The sequence below is a fragment of the Mizuhopecten yessoensis genome, unplaced genomic scaffold (assembly GCF_002113885.1).
Source record: "Mizuhopecten yessoensis strain PY_sf001 unplaced genomic scaffold, ASM211388v2 scaffold10893, whole genome shotgun sequence".
Lineage (NCBI taxonomy): Eukaryota > Metazoa > Mollusca > Bivalvia > Pectinida > Pectinidae > Mizuhopecten > Mizuhopecten yessoensis.
Window position 1 is genome coordinate 86,164 of NW_018408774.1, and position 23,878 is coordinate 110,041.

Genomic DNA, 23,878 nt, shown 5'->3' on the forward strand with positions numbered 1-23,878 from the left:
TATCATACAGAGTCATGTAGTGTCATACATTATCATACAGATTCATATAGTGTCATGCATTATCATACAGATTCATATAGTGTCATACATTATCATACAGAGTCATGTAGTGTCATACACTATCATACAGAGTCATGTAGTGCCATACATTATCATACAGATTCATATAGTGTCATACACTATCATACAGATTCATATAGTGTCATACACTATCATACAGAGTCATGTAGTGTCATACAGAGCCATTCATTACCCTACAGTCATACAGTGTCTTACATTTTCATACAGTGACTATGTTATACACTGTCAAATATTGTCAGACAGTCACGTACAGTGTCGCACAGGGTTATGCAGTATCTTAAAATCTTAAAATGCTCCTTCCTTAATGTATTGACTATCATATAATTTCATAAAACTGGTCAGACCAGTCAAAGCTTAATATAAATGCATATGTATAGACGTTTTATATTATGGCTGCATATCCTGTTCGATCAATATTTTAATTTTACTTTATTTACCTGAAATCCCGTTTCAAAAGACCATATTTGGTTATGTGAAATAGCTGTAACTCTTAAAGCATGTATTGATTTTTTATGGTAAGTGTGCTATCCCGACTATGACTCAAACATTTGTATATTTGTATACACCAGGTGTGTCGTCTGCTACCAAAAAGTGACGTCATGAAAATCGGGTCGCGTGCGATTTATCACCACAGCTTTACTATGCCCATGCGTGGTACCTTAGTTGACGTATACTGAGTGCGGACTCTGTTTCGCTTGTCATCCTCAGAAATACCTTGGCAATATTGTAGTAAACAGGGGAACAGTTTGATTAGCTGAAACGAGGATTATTGTAAACTTACCTGTAAGACAGGTGCAAATATATAATGGCGGGACGAAAGTTACCGTAAGTATATCATAAATCTACATGTATATTTGGACATGATTAAGTTTTAATCTCATGTATGTATGGGTCATCGCATCTGAATAGCTGCAGGTATTATCCGTCACTCAAACATTCTGTGTCGGCCACAGACAGGTATTTCATTATCCATGCAGATATTTCATTCATTGATCTATATACCTACGGAGTGTGATTAAATATTGACATGATTAAGAGATGACCGTAAAACAAACACAGGTGATTGCACGTTAAAGTCGGTAATAGATACAGAATGTCAATAATGAATGTCAATACATCCTACAGCTGTTTCGTCCGTTTTGGACTCCTTGATGATGCTAGAGATTTAAAACTGAGGAAATCCACATTGCTCTCAAGTACTTTTGAAACAGAAGGTGAGGTCCCTAAAATCACTTATTTTTATGAATTTCAAAAAAAAGGAGATGAACTGGTTTTTATAAAAAACAAAAATATATATTTCTGTTTGTATAAATGAATGGAAAGTAGTACCAGGGGAATATGTATTAATAACTAACGTAGCTCAGCAGAGTGTCCAAACAAAAACAAAAATATGTATATATCTATATAATCTACTCTCATTGTGTATGATTTTAAGATATAGATAGGACGTTAGTATTTTCACAAAGGTTTAAACGTTTTATTGTATAAACGCCACAGTAATATATAACACATGGCCACACACATGTTTTGCGCTTATAAGGTCATCCACCTATCAGGGATGATTGAAAACACAATTGCTTGTCATAAGGTTAAATAAATAGTTTATACCGAACCCTTCTTGAAATAGAAATGCATACCTCAACCGAATTATGAATGTTTAACCATTATAATCATTTTCAGAATCTCCAATCCTAAAATTCGTGGAGTACTTACTTAATACTATAAACTAAACGAAAATATTATATGTGAACGACCTTAATAGAATGTAACGTGGCTGTGGGATCCCTGAAGGATAATACGTTGAGTTAAAGATATCTTAATTTTCATCCAAAATTCTTATTAATCCTTAATATTTTAGATAATTAATTCACGTATATGCTTTGCCACTGATTGTCAGCAATGAATGCGATTGAAATAGAATAAATACATGTTTTCGCAAATTGTAAAGCGATAAGAATGTCTGCAACCATTTCCTTATTTGAACGTGTGTTTGGTTTACAGTAAGCTGAATACGCACCTATAACGACTGAATGGTAGGTTGATATACACGAATGTTTACACAACAAAATCAACATGTTTATATACACGGCATGTCTTATCTGGATTCAAAATCACTTCAGCATCTATAATCTGGCCCAGAAGTTAATTCACACTCTTGACCGTGAAATGAAAGGATCCAAGTCACAGTTCCGTGACTCGTGGTCATATAAGACCACGGTCTATGACTACGCCGTGATCTTATTTAACTATCCGTCGGTATTTGATGATACGAGCCTGGAATATTACTGCGACCAGAGAACTAGCAGGGTGGAGCGACATATCAGTTATCGCTATCCGTCGTAATGATGTATAAAGCCAAAAGGTTTAACGGGCCTGTATCGTCTTACATCTGTGACAATCGCACTGGGTTCTGTTTGGAAGGCAAACAACCAAACTCACAATTTGAGGACGTATGAGCTTCCATTTAGGTTTTAGCCATATTTGACTAACATGAATGGTCACTTCACATATGTCAAATGTTATTATTTAGAAGTGATGCAGGGATACTTATCTGCGCCATAACTGGGGTTTCTGTCATCCAGTATCGCAGCTAGTATTGTCAGTAAAATTTATCAACGTACGCCTATAAACACGGGTTGTTTGCTAACGGGACTCTGGTCACACTATGGGATTTCGTCGTTTACATTGCTTTGTGATGTATATTCTTAAAAATAACAACATTTTATCATTTGTGCACTCACAAACGTTTGCAATCAGTTCGGTAGTAATTGTAAAAGTAACTCATCTGTTGTAGAAAAAGTTTCCAGTTAAGTTACGTTCTTCTCCTTAAATAATCAATTATCTTTACATTCCCTCTCCTCTTGCCATTGTTGTTGGAATAACATATCACAGAAAAGGAAGAGCATACCAAAATATATATAAAACCGTTATTGGAACTCTACTCTTAGACACACATGATGGCGCCTGTATAATTTGGAAATATATATATATATCATGTCAAAAACGAATAACATAGGGAAAATGTCAACCATGACCGTTGAATAATGCCAAGAGAAAACGACCACGCGTACCGTAGGGTAAGCGTCCTCTGTTTAATCGACACCCGCCATATCGATCAATGTAAAATCAAATTAATGTCACGTTCTTAACGATCGACTATTGTACTCGACAGTTTAATCTTCCCTTACCTCAAGGGTGATGGCAGAGAAATCCCAACCCGAGGAATGGTCAATGCAGTTGCCTTATCCAAGGCTTTGCCTAAGGTTTAACAACTAAATTATGACCCCGGGGGTAATATGATTGACACAGAGTATAAGTATAGGCTTTACATACTATGAGTATGGAAACGCTACATACTTGGAATATTACATATTTGGTTCCTATTAACTAAATCTAACAACATGCTCATAACCCTTTATTTGCTGCACTGTGGGAGACATATTGACTATGTTTATACGAAAATATCATGCTTTAACACAAATTTTTATTTCTATATAACACAAAGCAGTCTCTTTGTACTTTCCGTGATAAGTAATGGCAATAGTTTTTTTATTAATCAGATCCGCACTCTCACAAGGAGGTTAACACACCGTCTTACCCTATCTCAGGCACACACACTCACGCAAGCACGCCTACACAACACACAAGGAGACACGTCCTTAAATGACCCTAGCTGTTAATAGGACGTTAAACAATATCAATCCAAATCAAACCTAGTTGTTAATAATCCAGAAAGAAACATATTTAAAAGCAGGAATACCTTTTGTTGTTAGATTGTTTTTATTCAAATTTGTTTACTGCCTACCTTTTGTGGCGATAGGAAAAAACTAATAGCAAACATATCAACAAATATAAGGTCAGATAGCTGTAACCACAGTCGATAAGTGTATTGCCGTAAAACCACAATTTAATGTGTTATATAACATTTGTTTACACGGGTGTTTACTTAATCTAATATCAGTAACTCTTCGTAGGTGATGGCGTGAAGTAAATATTTCGTGGAAATCGAGCTTTTCGTTGATATTCTTTTCTACGTTTTTAAATTCTGAATCAAGGTTAGACAAAATAAATTGTCCTGTCAGTCTATAAGATGAAATGAACAGTAGTGAGAAGTAATTATGGTCCATTTCGTGGCAGGTGTGATTAGGTGATTTATTCTAAACATTACTCTATGAAAAGAATCCCGCCGCGTATCTTCCGCATGTTCTACCTGAACTCTGTAGCTCCTAAGTCGCGTGGGAAAAATTTAAATCCCTAATTGTTGTTAAGGTAGGGACTTGGTTCAGTGTCACAGTATACTCGTATCAACACCGTACGTTTATGTGAACGGTCGGGCGAAGCAACAAGTGGGGAGATTAAAGCGATATAGTTATTCGTTGTTTACCTGAAACAGTCGATGAGTGGTTGTATCCAATGTTATGTAGTTACAACAGCAATAGACGATACTTAACATCATGTAGTCCTGTCAGATTAGATAAGCTTCTGAGGCAGATAAAAAGTAAGGCATGACAATATACAGACTGGTGGTTAGGATAACATTGTAAATTGTTGATAGTCTAGGTTTTTGCGGCATAGCACCAGCAGTGTTGGCTGAACCAGATAAGGGAACCGGTAGTCTAACCGCGGGGACAGATTATCGAACCTTGGTGACTGGTATTCTAATATTTGGGACTGATAGGCTAACATCAGGGACTGATAGCCTAATATTGGGGTCTGATAGTCTAGCCTCGCGGGCCTGATAGTCTTATATCTTTGACTGATAGTCTTTCCTCGATGACTGACAGTCTAATCTTGGGGACTGATTGCCTTATCAAGGGGACTTATAGTCTATTCTCGCGGGACTGATAGCCTAACCTCGGGGACTGATAGTCTAATTTAGGGGGACTAAGGGTCTAACATCGAGGACTGAAAACCTAACCTCGGTGACTGAAAGGCTAACCTCGGGGACTGATAGTCTAACCTCGGGGACTGATAGTCTAATCTTGGTAACTGATAGCCTAACCTCGGGAACTGATAGCCTTAACTCGGGGACTGATAGTCTAACCTCGGGGACTGATGATCTTACCTCAGGGACTGATAGTCTTACATCAGGGACTGATAGTCTAACCTCAGGGACTGATAGCCTTACATTTGGGACAAATAGTCTTACCTCAGGGACTAATAGTCTAACATCAGGGACTCAGTCTTACCTCGGGGACTGATAGTCTAACATCAGGGACTCAGTCTTACCTCGGGGACTTATGATCTAACCTCGGGGACTGATAGTCTAACATCAGGGACTGATAGCCTAACCTCGGGACTGATAGTCTAACATCAGGAACTCAGTCTTACCTCGGGGACTAATAGTCTAACATCAGGGACTCAGTCTTACCTCGGGGACTTATGATCTAACCTCGTTGACTGATAGTCTATTCTCGCGGGACTGATAGTCTAACATCAGGGACTGATAGTCTAACATCAGGGAATGATAGTCTAACATCAGGGACTGATAGCCTACCTCAGGAGTCAGCCACACCTAACAACATTCTAGTACATCGATGCAGGAAGTCCAATCATGTTAACATTTACTGAATCATTCGGCATTTCGTCCAGTGTTACTAAAAGTGAAGGGAATGAAAATACAAGTCTGAATATATTCCAAAACACGTGCTCAGAAAAATAAAACAGAAACAAAGAGTCTGTGAAACGTTTGGCTACTAGGAATAATTCATTATTAAAAGATAGAGGTAATTCCTTATGATAAAATACAAACTAGAGTATTTAGATAAGATTTATTCATGGAACGTACACAATAATTGGATATCAGTTAACTGTTATTGCACCAAACCCTGCCTTCGAAAGGATCGATATCTCGCTATATTTAAGATTATATTGAGTAACTTGTATATGCTTTCATTCTAATTTGTACATCTTAAAAAGCAAGTATAAAAGTACGTCTAGACATATACTTTCGTACGTTTGACACCGGAACTGTTCATCACGTTACAAGGCATCATAACTGTGATTAGTCAGATCGTCCCCACTAAAAAGTACTATTGTCACCGAGACAGTTTACACTAAGTTGTCCTCGCACTTCGTCAGGGTCCTATTCAAATATCACGTTTCCCAAACACATCAATATGTACAGATTCTAGAGGAAATGTACAAACGAAACAGTACAAGTAGACATGAAATATAAATCGTCGATGAACTACCAAGAGTGGGTTGTTTGTAACGTGAACTTTATCATCGTTACGATTCGGGGATGGAGGATGTGGAGGGGAATACATAAATGTCACTGATATTAGGTAGTGAGGCGGTGGTCGCTTGTGTAATCCGTCATTGAATTTATCGTTCAATGATGGGAATAATATTTTATAATTCACTTGATACTACTAAATGATACGTTTTATATGAAAGTTAACATTTAAAAGAATATTGCCCTGTTGGCGCCTCAGCAAAACATTGGTATTTGATAAATCATACATGCGCTTCCTGTTTTTGGCCAAATTAGCTTTGTGACATCCGCGTGGCTATATATGTACTTATGAATGGATCATTTTTGTTTCCTGCATGACAAGCTTGTTAACGTTTTTAAAACAAAAAAATGTTTTTCATCACGATAATGTAAAAATTTAACAAAATGTCATAATAAAAGTGAACAATGCATTAATTTTACTGCAAACATTCAGTTATCATGCATAGTTTTTTTAATTTTTCAAAACGACGATTGTACGAAAGAATATAAAGTGTTACAATACGGGGGCCGTATTGCTGAACAACCTCTATGTACTAATCGTAGACAAAGGGTTTATTCAAACGTCCTTGCGCCCATATTAGGCTACTGCTAAGTGTGTAGTACAACGTCACGTAACGTAACTATCAAAGTCATGCAAACTATTTCATACAAAAGTGAAGTAGTATTAGTGTTTGGTAAGGGGGATAAAGAATATTGTGAATAACTCGTAGAGAAAGAAAAAAAAATAACATTTAATAAAACATCGTTTTATGATGCATCAAAATGTCATGATTTCAACAAGTCCAAAAATTCAGAGATGAACTATGATTTTGGGTTGTATGTGGTATGCGATTACGTGTCGATCCTTTGGTCGGCCTCTTCCTGTCTCAAATATTCGTCTACGTGTAGTCACGTAAATTAATATGAACTGACATCATACAGTGAAAGGTATATAAACAATGTAACAACAAATACTATATATCATATTATACGTTCAATATCAAACTTCGTTAGGTACGAAAAACGCCGAATCAGTCAGCATGCCTATTCCACCCATAGGGTAAGTGATATCTCAGTTATTTACATTTTTCTATAGAAACGTGTGATTTAAATTTGTTTGTACTCATAATTTTCATTGTCTTTATATTAATTTAAATCTATTTCTCAATTACAATTACAAAATTCAAATATTGAAATTAAGTTGCCTAAAACAAATTAAAAAAAAACCCATATGAAATTAGAGAATAATTGAATAAGACACTGGTGTATGGTTATAACACGCTATTTTACCGATTAAAGTTTTGGCGGGTTCCCTGCTTCACCGTTGATAGTATATATAAGGTTTTGCGTTAAAAACCTAACCATTAATTTCAACGTCAGTTCCTCCTAGAATAAAAATTTTTTGTTGAACGAATTTAGTTACTTTTTTTATACGACACATAATTTAATATGTCAAGTTTTCATTTGATGAACACACTCGATGCATTATCACAGGATCACATCACTCTTTTTCTTTTTTTAACCTTTGTAGCTTAGCTCTTAGAATAACCACAAAAAGTACGAATAAATAAAGCATTTATTTAAACAGTTTGTTTGTAGATACAGAAAACTATATAAAATGAACAGAACTGCTGTTTGATTATGTTTTTTTGGTTTTTTTTTATTGTATTTTTAACATCATCTTCTTGAATATGTCCCGATATGTCACGGTGTATAAACCCTGATATATCATCAAGGATGCTCTGTATTACGTAACGCATACATGTCATTTTCATTTATAGATATAAAGCGATATGTTAAACACGTGTAAATCGGCCAATTAACCTCGGTAACAAAAGCTGAGGTAGCGCAGTATGTAAAACTAGATCAGATACCGACTGTGGGACTGAAAGTACACCAGGTCTCACACCAGTCCTGTTCAGAACGTCGATAAGTCAGCTGTGGGAATGTCTGGTTTTGGTTGGCTTTTTGATGTGAAAGGGATTATAACAATCAGTAGGTTTAATAGTGTGTCCAATTAACGAAACAATAACAGCATGTAAATTGTGTCAGCTATTCTATCTGGTATATTTTGTTGTTATTTGCATTGTCGTCCTTCCGTCTGGAAAGGTGCTGAAATTTGGTGTTCTATTTGCTCAATTTGATATCAAGGTGGGATTCGGTGATATTTCTGACAGTTTTTTTATCATATCAAACACACGCTTGTTTCCCTTCAAAACATGTTCCCAACCACAAAGTTCCACTCATCTATGTATTTAACTTCAGGCCTAGACTGTTTCTCTGATCCCAGCGCGCCAGATGGTTCTGGAGGACATATGACCCGATTATAAATGACAAAACTTACCAAAATCATCATCACAGTGGAGATAATATCAAAATCACTAGACGGTAAAAATTATATCTACATATTTCTAGGGCACAGTGGATGTTCGGCTTCCTACTGTGACAATTGACATTTCTGTGGTAAAATGGGGTGGAAATGATTAGATTAAGGTTACAAGGTGAACAGTTGGAGGTCAAACGTCACAGGTTAAAAGGCTATATTTTGTGAACAACATTAGTTGGGAGTTCTGTGACGTTGTGTGGGTTGTGATATAATGTACTGCCCCCTGTATGCGTTGTCCTTATATGCCAGATTTCATATGAAGGTTTCTCGCTGGGTCGATCAATTTAATCAACAATATAGAGCACTTCCTTTAGATTTTTACTGGTAAAACTTTAGTGTTTACTGCTGACACCGGTCTGTAAGGAACATCTATCTATATATATATCTATATATCACCGGTCTGTAAGGAACATCTATCTATATATATCTTTAAAGCACTTGTTTGTAAAGAGCACCTTTGTGCACCTTACTGTAACAACCGGAATAAAACTCTCCAAATTGACTTGGTTTCTTTTCTTGGAACAATTCGGCGGTCTTTTTTTTTTTATCAGGTTTGAGTATTTGTACTTTTCAGTAATATTTACAATAAGCGAAAAAAATACCACTTCAATGCACTGTTGTTTAAAATGTTATCATGCAAACCCTGATTTATACCTAGTTTCAAGAAACAGATAACATTAGCTACTATTCCTGATGAACACGTACGATATATGCATGCTATGTTATATATGGTAATAGTTTGGATATATTACAATTTGCTTACTGTGTATTTCATTTCTCTACTTTTCTTGAAAATAAAAACAAAATTGAATCCAGTTGTTATAGGCTACGATATTGCTTATTGATTTTCTAACAATTCACCCATTTTATGATATCTCCTCTCAAATCAACAGCATAGTGAACCTTGATTAAAATAAATCCCTTTGACTGAATCTTAAAGTACCGTAAACATTGTTCATAACGATCCAAATCAATACTATAATATAAAGTTAATGCAAATCCCTGCTGTCTGTCCATATAATAATAATAATAGATTTTCGAGTTTTTACGGTAGAATAAGACGATAACGACGCGCCCTGGGTACAGAACAATTAAATAGAACTGATTGCAATGGCTGCAGATGGAAAATCGTTATATTATTGATTTCGGGTGTAGTGTAACGTGTACACACGTACTTAAGGTTTTGTATGGTTTAATAATGATATGGCTGCCGAGTCAGGAATATGTGTGTTTATACAGTGCGGAATTGTTCATATTAAGTCAATATCTACATTAATAGTTAGACAAACAGAACTAAAATGAAAGTTTTAAATATTTATTTGAAGAGTAAAACATCTGCAAGCTGTGAGACCGTATCCGATAACTGAGTCCCAGAATGGAAGACTGTGGCTTCTTCTTACACTTCTTCCCGCCCCGTCAACACCAGCTAGCCCAACCAAACTGTTTACTACACCAATTCTCAGAAATCTCTGCTAAACTATATGCACCGCCAACCAAGCTGTGATGTCAGTTTTACAATCAAGCGGTCATTTAACACAAATAGCAAGCCAGCTATCACAACTAAACTAGGACTGTTCAATATATAAACTTGAGTTTACTGTTTTATCCATAATGTGACTTTTTATCATAAGCACACTGGTGCAGATTGCAGTCTTTATCGATACTTGATCAGAAGATATCGATCTTTGGCCGTCTGATGCCTTGGGTGTGTTAGGTAACCGAACGCCTCGTAACGTTTACATACACAATGCAGTGTTGTTGTGTGAGGTAAGCACACATTATGTGAACGTTTGGTGTGTTTCATCCTCCGCTAGGTACTTACAACACAGCTCTTTTGAAATGAAGACCTCGCGTGAATGCGCATGCATATCTAATTACTTTGTACCACCTAGTAAATCTTTTCCTAAATTGGTTTGAGACTTGTAATTTCTGCAAAAATGTATTTTTTACTGTATTGTCCCGTTAAAGGGATGTAAAAACGTGGTCTATAATCGTAAAAATGTTTGATATCTTCAAGACATTTTCAAATGACATATTCACTCCCTCTATCTGAAAGATTTTCTTTTCATTCTATGATAAGCGCAGGACTATTATGTTAGTCTATTGGCTATATAAAAGGATCGCACTCCTTTAGTCTGACACAGTAGGCGAAAATGGAAAAATTGTAACGTTACGAATGGTTTTGTATGCATCTTTCTCGTTTCCATATTAACTACATATTTTTTAGTGGACGGACAGCATAATGGTCCGATTTCTGCACAGAATTTATTAAATTTTACGATAAATGCTTAATTACTGCGTGTTTCTAGTGATTTATGTAGATAATACTAGTATAAAAAGACGTTACATTTATATAGATATAACATATATAGGATTTATTTATATAGACAATAAAGCAAATAATAACTAATTAACAATTAAGCATAGTTCTTAACACAAATATGTTTATACGGAGAACTTCGGTTATAAACATTGTGTTTCCCTAAATCATCAAAGTATGCCAAATAAGTCGGCTGGTTCTGACCTGGGTATACTGAGGTTGATACTGTTCATATGAATGGCAAGTTTCCACATTCCACTATTGTACTCCTTCTACGTACCACATAAATCATACAAACGACGGCACACGTCAAGCAGGTATTCCATTCACCGTGATAAAGTTCATCATGTCTGACAATTTAACAGACACCTGTATCTTGTGTAGATAACTATACCGGCGACATTGCTAACTAATAAACTAGGGCTGAATATTTGTTATTTAGTAACTTGGCCGATATCAGTTACTGTTCTTAATCAATTTCTGTGTAGTACATAGAAGTGGAATAGGCGGGTTGGAAAACATGTTGATTTTGGTGTCAATCTTTTTCACGAACTAACCTAATTTAATATCACCTGAATTTTATTGCAAATGAAAAGCTTCATTAAGAAAGTGTTCATTGTATTATTATCGGGGTGTTACGGGTTACATAATACCAGGTGTGACAATCACATCAGATAAAATGTCGTCTTTTTTTGCTTCAGAAGATATTGTCTTCTCTTTTACTTCGGTATTTCTCTCTTAGCGCTTTCTCGTATATAATATAAATTTAATTTTTCATCTTGCTGATGATGAGTGTGTTTAAATTTTGAAATTTAAACTTAATTTTCTTCGGAACAATATACCTATTGTGCCCAACAGTATATGGTTGCAGTAGATTAATATTACTTTGTTTTTCTGTAGAGTCTGGTGTTTTGTCTGCACACTGGACGTTGAGAAACCCAAAATGATTAGGTTGCAAACATTGCAAAGTTTGCCCCACTTACCGTTTACGTATTGTGTCACCGTTCAACCCTGTATGACTATGTTGATGGGTCGATAAGGATTTATCAGGTCGTCTCATATATTATCTTCCGAAAACCACATCACCTGTTAACAGATAAAGTTATGTAAACAAATCATCTAGTTAATATTTAAATGTTTTTTTAAAAAAAAAGACTCAGATATCGTTTGTTTTTAACTGTCATAATAGAAATCAGATATTTGGACCTAGTTTGACCTGTTTAAAATAGATGTATACTTATGTTTTGTCTATTTACACCCATTGTGCTTTCTCCGTTGACAAACAGCATAGTACCTGATGAACTAGATGATTTGTTCTTTAATTCTAACATGATATTAAGTTCAATCCTAATATAAAAAGTGAATTCCCGAAATTGATAGGAATCCAAAACAGTATTTAGGACATGATCAACAAAAAATGGTTAAGTACAATTCTAATTTTTACTCAACCGGAAGTGCTGTTATGTTAATTTTTATCTTCGCTACTCACATGTTAAACACAAACAAACAAACAAACAAAAGCATCATATAAATAGTCGTGTAAAATAAAGCATTGTGTTCAATAACCAATACTGTAGGACAGTATGGTTGATGTTCCATTTCATTAACGATGCGTATTTCGTATAAACGTTCTGTTCCTTTTGGGATACTCTTTCCCGGTGGTTTCCTTATCGCACGTGTAACAGGACATAGGATGCTGTGACGATCGCGCGGTTTGTACAGTTATCGACGTTTACATTCAATAGGGCAGCGTCTTACCTGGTATTTTATATAAAATCAATCATTTTATTAGGAAAGGACATTGATATCAACGGAAACAAATAACGATTTAATAAATAATGGCATTGTTTACGTCTGGGAGAATATGTAAATTATTTGCTCTCTTGAGATCACCTGTTTGCAGTATAAATCGACGTGTGATATCTGTAATCGTCAATCTATATTTCCCCGATATAGAGATAAATTGTACTTAACACATACTAATTCATCAATAATTAGTCTTATTGAGGGGTCTGACATTTGTTGTTTCGTCAGATTGGTCCATAATACGAGTAAATCTTTTGGAAAATCAATTTTTCTGGAATTGCATATTAAAAGCAAGTATAATGCATACAGGTAAAAAAGGGGGAGGTTAGTTTTGTTTTGTTTTTGTTATTTGGTTTAAAGTCATTGTAAGTTAGGTTTTAGTACTATACCTACCTATGTACAGTGTAGACTCTTTTTCACATTTGTTAGTTTGGGTTTGTTTTATATAACGTCCTGTCAACTGCTAGGGTCATTTTAGGACGTGCCTCCATGTGTGTTATGTATGTGTGCATGTCTTCTGGAGGCGGTATTTTGGTACATTTACCTCCTTACGACAGCGCAGAACAACTACCTCAATGTTCTTTAAAATACCCTACAGATGGCACCCGGCATGGTATTCCAGCCGGTCACTTTATACTGACAACGGGTTAACCAGTTACTGCCTTTAATATCTGAAATGCTGAACGTTAAAAAGAGATAAGAAACTACTATTTGTAGTGACTTTGGTATATCCCGGTCTGGCGACAGAACTCATTGCCTTCCTCACTTGGTAGATATATTGCTATTTTACCTAAGAAATTGTACACATATGCCCGTCAAAATACTTTGCATTTTTAATTTACGCCATGTCAATACCTTTCGTGATACATGTATACCTATAGTTATTTTGTTGACGAACATTATCGACACTGTTCATGCTGAAGTAAATGAAAGTAAATTCTAACATCTAGCCTAGAGCCACGTGTGTTTATATACACATGATAAGACCGTACCTTGTGTACCGTAATTGTCCATCCATGGACCCCAAGGTACTCATTATTGGAGGTGTTACATCCTCGCAACAGTGACGGGCGTATACGAAAAGATGACCACGGGTGATGGGTCAGTTTATGGGACACTTTAAATGGACATCTCACTGAAATACCATAGCCTAGACATGTTAGTATGTCACTACGACCGATCATATTATGCTTAGGACAGGTTTACCTGTCCTTCGACAACTATCAAGCTGTCATATTGACCTCACCATTACCCTTTCTAAGTGTAGATAACACCTTCGGTCATCCTCATCTTTCCTTGTCCACCATATGCATTGTCGGTATTCCATATACGCATGCGGCTGGAAATACATTAACAAGACTAACGTTTAAGCATAACAAAGCCTGATATATAGCTTTAACACCGCTCGTACACGTGACTTCTATCTTTATGACGTAGTATATTACGTTTGAATGTTCGCGTTTGCGGGTGTTTTCCTATTTTTCCTACATGTTGACATGGAAATATAAGACGGAACGCAATATCGTGCGGGTTTTCAACTTGTCCCTCTTCTGAAAAAGATTTAAAATACTACATATCAGATATTATATTAATTAATTTTACTTACAAGGTAACTTGAATACAAATAACAGTTAATACCATAAACATAGAAGAGTGAGTCGGATTATACAAGCTTTAACATAAGCCAAGCTAACATTTTCATTTTAGTTAGCCTGTTTAATTAACTGGTACTTGCCATTATAAGCAGACATAATGTTTACCCTAACGCATTTTTGTTATCTTTTGTAAAATCGTACGAATACATATTGTACTAAATGATAAGTTACACAAAAACACGTCATGTCTGTTATTGTGAAATAGCTATGAATGCAGATTAGGGCAGAAAGTGCCTTGGACTTCTGCTGCAACTAAATCGTATTCTAGTGAACAAGCAATGTTGTTTCTATATAGTATCCGGTAGTACGTTCGCTGACAGCTGGAGGGAGATATGACAACGTGTTAGTCTATCATACCGGCAGTGTATCGGCGTGGAGAAAGTAACAGGTCGACACAATTACAAACATCGATAGCTTCAGGCGACATCTGGTGGCGGATATATGTCACATTCCTCGGCTATCTTATCGGTATAAAACCACTGTAACACTTACGGTATGTCTACCTCATCAGCGCTCATCTATCTCAGTCCAGACTCTAGACGCGAAAACATGGTGTTATTCATGTAATTGTGTCATTACAGTTGAATAACGGTACCAAGTACGAAATGATTTCAACCGGGCATAAACTGTTTTTATCATACTGTTCTAACTGTACGAGGCCGGTAGTTTATACAGACTGTGATGTGTGCAACTGTTAATCGAATCAGTGCCGGTAGTGAAAACGCTTCGTTCGTCCCGCACTATGTTTAATATAGATACATAGATTTTATTCTGAAAAAAACGGGATTTTACAATCCTCTAACAGTCAGCTCTGAAATAAAAAAAAAAAATGAAAACAAAAAACATATTTAAAATGTTGCGACGTTTAGATTTCGATTTTTTCTTTAAAACTGTATTAGGAATAATTACATATGTTCAAACGTTAGATATAAACACATGGTGTTATTGTGTAATTGCTGGTTAATGAGGATACTAAGTACGAAGTTATTTCACCTGGACATAAACTGTCTTAATCATCTACCTAAACGGAGACAAGATTCGTATGTGGAACATAAATATTATACTTTAATGTGTGAACCTGTAAAGAGAATCGGTGCAAGGTGTGAACACCTCACGTCCAATCTGCCTTTTGTTAGTTTTATAACTAAATTTCTACAATATATAGATGTGTGTCTGATCCCTAGTCCGACCACAAGCGTGAGTAGACTCAGAAGTTTCTAATAATTTATGGTAAAACAACGACATATCATTCAATTACGCTATAATACATACATAGGCTGTGTATAGTTGTTGATATCACGTATATCATATAGTAATGTTTGACGTTGTGAACATGTGATCGATAACTCACCAGACTACACATCACCACCCATGGTGTTCTGTGACTTGTGACGGACAATACATTATCCAACACAGATACAAATTACCTATGTTGTGATGTACGACCGGAGATAGACAATCAATTTCCTGATATATTTACATATTGAGGCGGTTTTATGTCTAAATATTTACTTATCTGATGATTGAGTATGCTCCAATCGCCGGTAATCATGAAACGTCGATTTATTAATTAGAGGTACTATTGTAATTTCATGCTAGATTGAAATTAATAATTATTTATCAAAATATCAATTACTATTGGGAGAGGGCCTAGTAAGTTGTAAGAACGTGTGCCCAATGCCATTAACAGTTTAATGTCAATAAAATATGTTTGAATGAATCAATTACTGTCTTAATAAAATATGTTTGAATTAATTATATACCGCCTTATTCATGTTTCGTTCCGACGATTTTTTTTTCTGATTTCAAGACTTTGTCAAAAAGTTTGGTACTGTGGTAAAAATAATTTCGAGTGTAGTACAATTGCTTATACTCCATAATCGATTTTTATTTTATTTTTATGCGTTTGCCTAGACGGACATTTATATTAATTAGATCAGGCTAGAATAATAAAATCGAGTTTGTATTTCGTTCTCACAAATGATATTGATTGAATAGAATGTGAATAATTTCAGCTGTAAATTTAATCATATGTAACTTGCATGCGACACTCAATATATCATTATATGAAGGGTTTATTCATTTTTAATGCCCATTTTTTATCAATTAACAGATGATAATCAAGTTATTATTACTCGGTCAAGTGATTAATCAAGGAATGGAATATGAATAGCTACATGAGAATGTCCTTCACATAATTATTATGTTAGTCAGATGACGAAGCAATCAGCATTAACTTACACACTAGGACAAATTGGATTGGGATATATATATGACGTTATCTAATCGGGAACCGTCAACACTTTCCGTAAACGAGAAAATATTTTTCTCGTTTACGGAAAGTGCCGACGGTTCCCGATTGTGACGTAATCCTCTAGATCTGCAAGTACGATAATGACGAGCCCAAGATGGCACGTGATTAATAAGACCTGTTGAAAAAAACGCTTTCTTATGTTAATTAGCAAATTTGTAGTAATTTGTAATTTGTAAATTGGGTTTCCACTATACTACAATACACATATATAAGATTGTGGTATAGACTTTTAAAGAACCAATTGCAGTACAATGAAAACGAACCATATGGTTCAGAGTTATATATATATATATCAGCACAAATACTAGCTCACCTATAAATGTTCCTTCAGACACTTTCAGCTTTATAATTGTAAAATAATTTTGTTAGGATGAATGTGGCCTTTATATTGATATGTATATACCTCACTGATTTTATTGAATCGTCATGATTTAAAAGTCGCGACAACTTTGTCTATAAATGTGGTTTAGATTTCAGAATTCAGACCCGTCTCCAAATAAAGTGGTATTGTTAATATTTGTACAATGGATAGTTATATACAAGAAATGTCTGTTTATATCGTCTCTTAAAAACGATCTGTGGAGGTCTTACGCTATTTACAAAAGTGGGGTCTGTATTCATTTTTAATACCAAAGTACATAAATAAACAAAGGACCGCTATTATTTATATATATTTTTTTTAACTGAAATGACTCAGTATTCTGTATCTTTGCGAAAAGACCTCTCTTTCTTTCGTCTGCAATTTAAATGAAATTATTTTACAGTGTTTCGTACCGTTTTTTATGTTAAGATGCAATTCACTGTAAGTAAATGATTTATAATTTAACCGTGTAGTTTTCAACGCATAAATATTTGCCTTGCATACTTTATCTTCTTGTTTTTATGTATTTTCCTTACATAGACGTGGTGTAATTTTAGACACTTTGAGGTAAACTGTTAAAACCAAGCATAATGAAAAGCTTTCGCCCGTTTATGACATGCAAAACGGTCTTGCATTCAAAGCACGTAAGCGGTGTTATTTCTACGCGGGCCTAGATACCGAGTCATAATTATATAGAAATTTACGAGGCATTTTATAGTATTACACAATAATAAACAACGCGTCATCGCCTCGGGCATCAAGTAATACACTGTATATCAATGTTTATGAGTTAAACTGTCAATTATGTTGGCAGTGGCAGATGCATTGCCCCCTCCCTCCCCCACCCCCCTCTCGCTCGATGGGAAACATTGTTTATATAATGCACTCAATACACAAGAAAAATATTACTGCAGCTTTATTATATAAATAATATCATTGTCAACACAAATATTCCACAGCATCAGTACACATTACACAACAGGGTTAACACGCAGGGACAGAATATTCCAAAGGTGAGGACAAAACATATTACAGGGTTTACACGCAGGGACAAAACATTTTACAGGGTTTACACACAGGGACAAAATATACTACAGGGTCAACACGCAGGGACAAAATATTCCACGGGTCAGGACAAAATATACTATAGGGTCAACACTCAGGGGCAAAATATACTACAGGGTCAGCACGCAGGGACAAAATATAGAGCGTCAAAACACAAAGACAAAATCAGAAATTTACTTTAAAAAGATTGCGATGTTCACGTTTCTGTGTGTCATTTTAAGATTCTATGTAAGGGGACCTGAGTTGTTTTAGCGAAGGATGTTTGTCTCATATATCAGTGTCGTAAAACACAAAAAAATGCATCAATGTCAGACCGGTGATAAGTATCTGACATCGTATATGTACGTGTAAACTGTAAGAACACGAAGGCAATTTAAACGCTAAGTGAACATTAATTATCAAAACTGCTTATCAGATCCTGTAAGGTTTTATTATTTTGCTTGTGTTTTTTTTTTTTTTTACTTGCTACTTCGTGAAACTATATGCTTGGCGACATAACATTAGGTTTTGAGTTCGCCTATTTGTAACACAATCAGGTAAATTATATGGATTATGAAACAGCAGTAGTCTGGGCGTGTGTTTTTTTTCAGAATAACTAACTGGATAGACAAGAAATGGATCTAAACTATTTTTCATCCTTTGAAAGTAAATTTTAGGGTGTCAGAATTCCGCTTTAACGGTGTAGTATAGCGTGGAGTGACATTAAGTGAAGATGGTTTGTTAATTAATTTTAATCAAGCTTGTATCACGGACACAGGTATATTCCGGGAGGGTAATCATTTCCTGTGCCAAATCCTTTGAACATGTCATCTGGTTTTGATGAATATCCTCGTATTTTTGAAATTGTTATAATATATTTTACTAGCCACGTAGAAGATGTTTTCTATTATGACACTGAAAAGACATGAACTCTATGTTGCCGAGTTTCTCGTGTTTCTTATTTGAATATAACTATAAATCGTAGAACCCCCTAAGCCATATGATGGTTATGTTGTGTTCATGTGTTAAGTTCTTCTCTACTCTAATAAATTATGAATACTAAATGTCCATTAAGACCCCCAACGTTTATAACATATATCAGACTGTTGTATAAAACAAGACAAAAGCGACATTAATTTATTTTTATACGTTGTAAAGTGACCTTCATTTGATCTACTTAAAAGATGCTCTTCAGATCTCTTACGTACCATCTGCATACGTAAACGTTTATATAGCAACGCGAATCTGTATAAATGAATACAAACCGAAACAAAATAATAAAATGAAGGGGAATTGTATTTGAAATACGACCCTTCCTTCTCAACAATATAGTTGATAAACACACAGAAAATCTACCTTAGTACAACTATTTGGAGGTAAGCGAGCACAGGTAAGACGATATCTTGGAGGATCAGGTATTCCTCATTATAATAATTACCTGTGTAATCGGATGCTGACCCTGTGGTATCTTGTCACTGCCAGGTAGGGAAGGTATTTACCCATCATTTTCTACCTAAAGACTTTTAAAGACATTCCCAGCTGTTGCAGATCAAAAGTATGGTCAGCTTTAGAGGGGCATTAATACAACTTTATATTTTTATTTCCTGACACAAATGACCGTGAAAATAGTTAATGTTTAAATCCATAGACAAACATGTGTGATATATTCAATAATTGATCTGTTGTGTTTTCTCCTTTTACTTATTAGATACATTTAATTACAAATATTTTTTGTATTTGTAAACTAACAACGTCAGCATAACGTATTTTACATATCAAACATTATATTTAAGCCTACGAGGCATTTTTGTTACCGAACTATTTCTTAATGTACACCATTCCTCGCGTTAAAATAACAGATTACGATTGTAGAAGTAATACCATCCTTTAATCTGGTGTCTACGTAAAGTATTACACAGCCTACTTTTTTTCTGGATTTTATTTACAAATGTGGTGTGTATATGTGACGTAAGCATCGTACTACCTAATATGGCTATCGAAGTACTAAAAGGATCACAAAAGGAATGTTCTTTCTCTCCCTGTAACTACAGGTAATACAACGGAACGTCCTGAATCCGACCGCCACTTATCTGACTCTCCCACTATCCATCCCACAACTAATCTGACTGTCCCACTATCCAGTCACCACTAATCTGACTCTCCCACTATCCATCCCACAACTAATCTGGCTGTCCCACTATCCACCAACCACTAATCTGGCTGTCCCACTATCCACTCATCACTAATATGACTGTCCCACTATCCAGTCACCACTAATATGACTGTCCCACTATCCAGTCACCACTTATCTGATTGTCCCACTATCCAATCACCACTAATCTGATTGTCCCCCCGCAACTAATCTGATTGTCCCACTATCCAGTCACCACTAATCTGATTGTCCCACTATCCAGTCACCACTAATCTGATTGTCCCACTATCCATTCCGCAACTAATCTGATTGTCCCACTATCCAGTCAGCACTAATCTTATTGTCCCACTATCCAGTCACCACTAATCTGATTGTCCCACTATCCAGTCACCACTAATCTGATTGTCCCACTATCCAGTCACCACTAATCTGATTGTCCCACCATCCAGCCACCACTTATCTAGTTGTCCCACCATCCAGTCACCGATTATCAAAGGTGTCTTTTAGTTGACAAATTGTAATTTTCCATACATGTTCAAAATAATGTTGCCGTTTTTCCTGAGACGAATATGACTGGGTTTTATTCTTGATCTACTGTGTCTAAAATCAGTTATCGGTTTAAAATGACACAAAATGTATTATTTCCATATAAGGCGCAAGAAACTCGCCCGCTCCTGGAAAACACCAATTTTTGTCCCATGTTCCCGATGTTTTCATTTTGTTTAGATGTGTTCCTCGTGTAATGACGCGGTGGTTTTAAAGTTCATATGCTCAACCAAGAAATTACACACCAATGCCTTCTTTAAAGGCGTATGTTACCTTACACAATATGCGATACAGTTTGTGTTAGAGTTAGCTCCCTTCGTGTCGTTAACGTTGGCAGTGTCTTATAGTGCAAAGTGGCTAAAGTTGTGTAAAGGTACTTAATTTGTTTTACAACAACTATGAAACAAGTTATTTCAAGTTTTTTTCAATCACTCTTGTTGGCCCGGTGGTAAACGAGGGTGTGGGGGTCTTAATGTGGAAGGAGACCAGAGAAGCCGGAGAAAACCTGCTTGATCGGGCAGGCGACCCCATACCTATAGTTGTATGACTCATTCCAGGATAAAAAGATTAACCAATAATAAGGAATAATTTATAGGATGCCGTGAACATGGAAATATTTTGTAGAGGAGATTCGTATCACAGTCAAATAGCCTATATCCTTAAACTTACTTTTATGATTTTGTTACAGAAAAGAAGCCCAGGCAGTGTTCAATAAATACACACATAACTACGTGATGAGGTTAAAGAAACCGGAAGCAGTAAAAATGTTTGTAACCGATTACAAGCTTTCAGATGACCACGCCAGTCTCATGTTCGACATATTCGATATTGATAAGAACGGAGAACTCAGTATCTGGGAATACCAACAGTTCTATGCCACACTCGGAACTAGGTAGGTACTCGTACGAGTTATGTTTTACATTTCATTCCAAATAAATATTGTGTTTTCTACATGCATAATGTATTAACAACCCCTAACTCCATCGAACACTCCCATACACAAAATAAAAACACCAACATACACATTGATTGCGGCACCACATATGGTTCCCACGTTTATTTCGACACCACATGTCGCATCATCATGGTACCTCCGGTAAAAAGTGCATGAAAGTATGTCTGTCATGTTAGAGCAAAGACACGGTGAACTTGACCTTACTCAGAGCGCAGCCCTGTCGGAGAGTAGCGAAACTACGGCCAGCAATCAGCCCATATTCATGATAGAAAATAAAATCATGTAGCCAATATCCTGATTAATTGATTAATATATGTATGCTAATTGTATTGACTGTATAAAATTGTATATCTATGTACTGTAAAGCGCTTTAGAGTGGCTTATGTTAGCTAGATAGGGCGCTATATCAAATGTTGTATATTTATTTATTTATTTTATTTTATCCTCAGTGTAGAATACCTCCCCGGTAAAAAAAAAATACCCATTTTCTTATCCCTGTGTGGTGACACTTCGGTATAGAAGTATATGATATTCCGGCGCTCTTTTGTATATCGTGAATTTGTTGTGAATAATTTTCCTTTCTCTTTTTTCATCAGCGTGCATGAGGTCATCGGACTCTTCAACAAAGTGCAAAGGTCAGATGGTTCTGGTAACGTGGACATGGATCGCACCTGGGAAGAAATGAAAGAGGTGAAGACTATGTCCGGTCGTGTACTTACTGACCCCGAATTAGAACAATTCCTCAGGAATGGTGCAAACGAGAATAAAGAAATAGACATTAGACGATTTATCAACGTCATGGTCAGGATCAAAACTTTCCGAGGGTAAACGACGCCAGATAAGACCATTTAAAGGAAGTGTATGAGGCTAGCTACCATTTCAGTTAAGATCAAGTGAGGAAATGATGACACGATTTCGTAATGTTGTGTATCATAACAGGTTACCTGTTCGGTTACGATGTACCAAGTTTAAGACAATATTTCATTCCAGCGTTCGTCTTTTTCCGTACTACACTCGTTATTTTCCGGACAATGTCACATGGTCTTCCGGATGAGCACGATATATTATGACGTTGACAAATCCGTGTAAAATGTATTGTTGCTTAGTTACAAAGCCAGTGTTGTTGTGTCTTACTTGTAAAATCATTATTTGACATGAATAGTTTAAAATAAGTATTTGGATATATGAACTGTTTGTATTAGAGAGATGAAGAGTTTAGTTGTCCGGGGACGATTAACGTTTTTCAGTAATAGTTACATACTTACTTATTTATTCTTCGTTCTTTCAGCATTTTCTTTTTTAAATGTCACTCATATTGTGCTAATTTATTTTAAATCATAAGATTGATCCCAATATGCACTGCCATGTCATTGAGAGAGAGATAGAGTATGGATCATCGTTGACTTTGTGAAATAGCTCGTCTTTGGTTGATGTATCGCATAGCATATAGGCCTTAAGATTCACCGAGTTATCTCCCTTTAACTTTCTTTTTCAAAGCAATGAAAATGAAACCTTATAAACCTACCCAGAGTTATCCCCCTTCGTTTAAACGATAAGGTGAATGACTTTACAATACCTTTATGCTAATAAATCCTTATTCAGTTGAGTTTTTTTTTATCAATAAGTCATGCTCATTGTTCATATGGAGATTGAAGTGACGAGCGACATATATAACTCGTCATTTCTGTCACAATAACTAGTATATTATATTACTTATCGGTGTATATGTTCTACGGAAACTGTTACATTATACAATATGTTGTCGATCAAATAAACAAAAAATTTAGAATATGTTTTGTCTCTTTTCTTTATCCAATTTCCCAAAGACTAAACCCATTTCTGGTTTCTTGTCATCCTCGATATTCAGGGGCAAAGCTCGCTCCCGCTCTCTACATAGAGCGAAAGTGAGCGTAGCCCCCGGAAATCGAGGTTGGTTTCTTGTATGAACGAATTTTTTTCTCCCTTGTTTTACTTGTGGAAAGAGTTTGGTCTAAAATACTTAGTAGACGCATATGATATAATATCGTCGATGGATTGGTTT

At 35.7% G+C, this 23,878-nt stretch overlaps 1 protein-coding gene across 2 annotated transcripts; it reads left to right on the forward strand.

Moving 5' to 3' along the window:
- The first annotated feature begins 706 nt into the window (after window positions 1-706).
- On the forward strand, window positions 707-23,626 carry LOC110463371. 2 transcript variants are annotated; one of them, XM_021517901.1, is made up of 3 exons: window positions 707-906; window positions 21,571-21,774; window positions 22,434-23,626. In XM_021517901.1, exons 1-3 carry the CDS (start codon window positions 887-889, stop codon window positions 22,663-22,665), a joined length of 456 nt encoding a protein of 151 aa, XP_021373576.1. In that variant the 5' UTR covers window positions 707-886; the 3' UTR covers window positions 22,666-23,626. The 2 variants fall into 2 exon arrangements, with proteins under 2 accessions (XP_021373576.1, XP_021373578.1); XM_021517903.1 differs by lacking the exon at window positions 707-906 and adding an exon at window positions 7,235-7,358.
- Window positions 23,627-23,878: the final 252 nt, after the last annotated feature.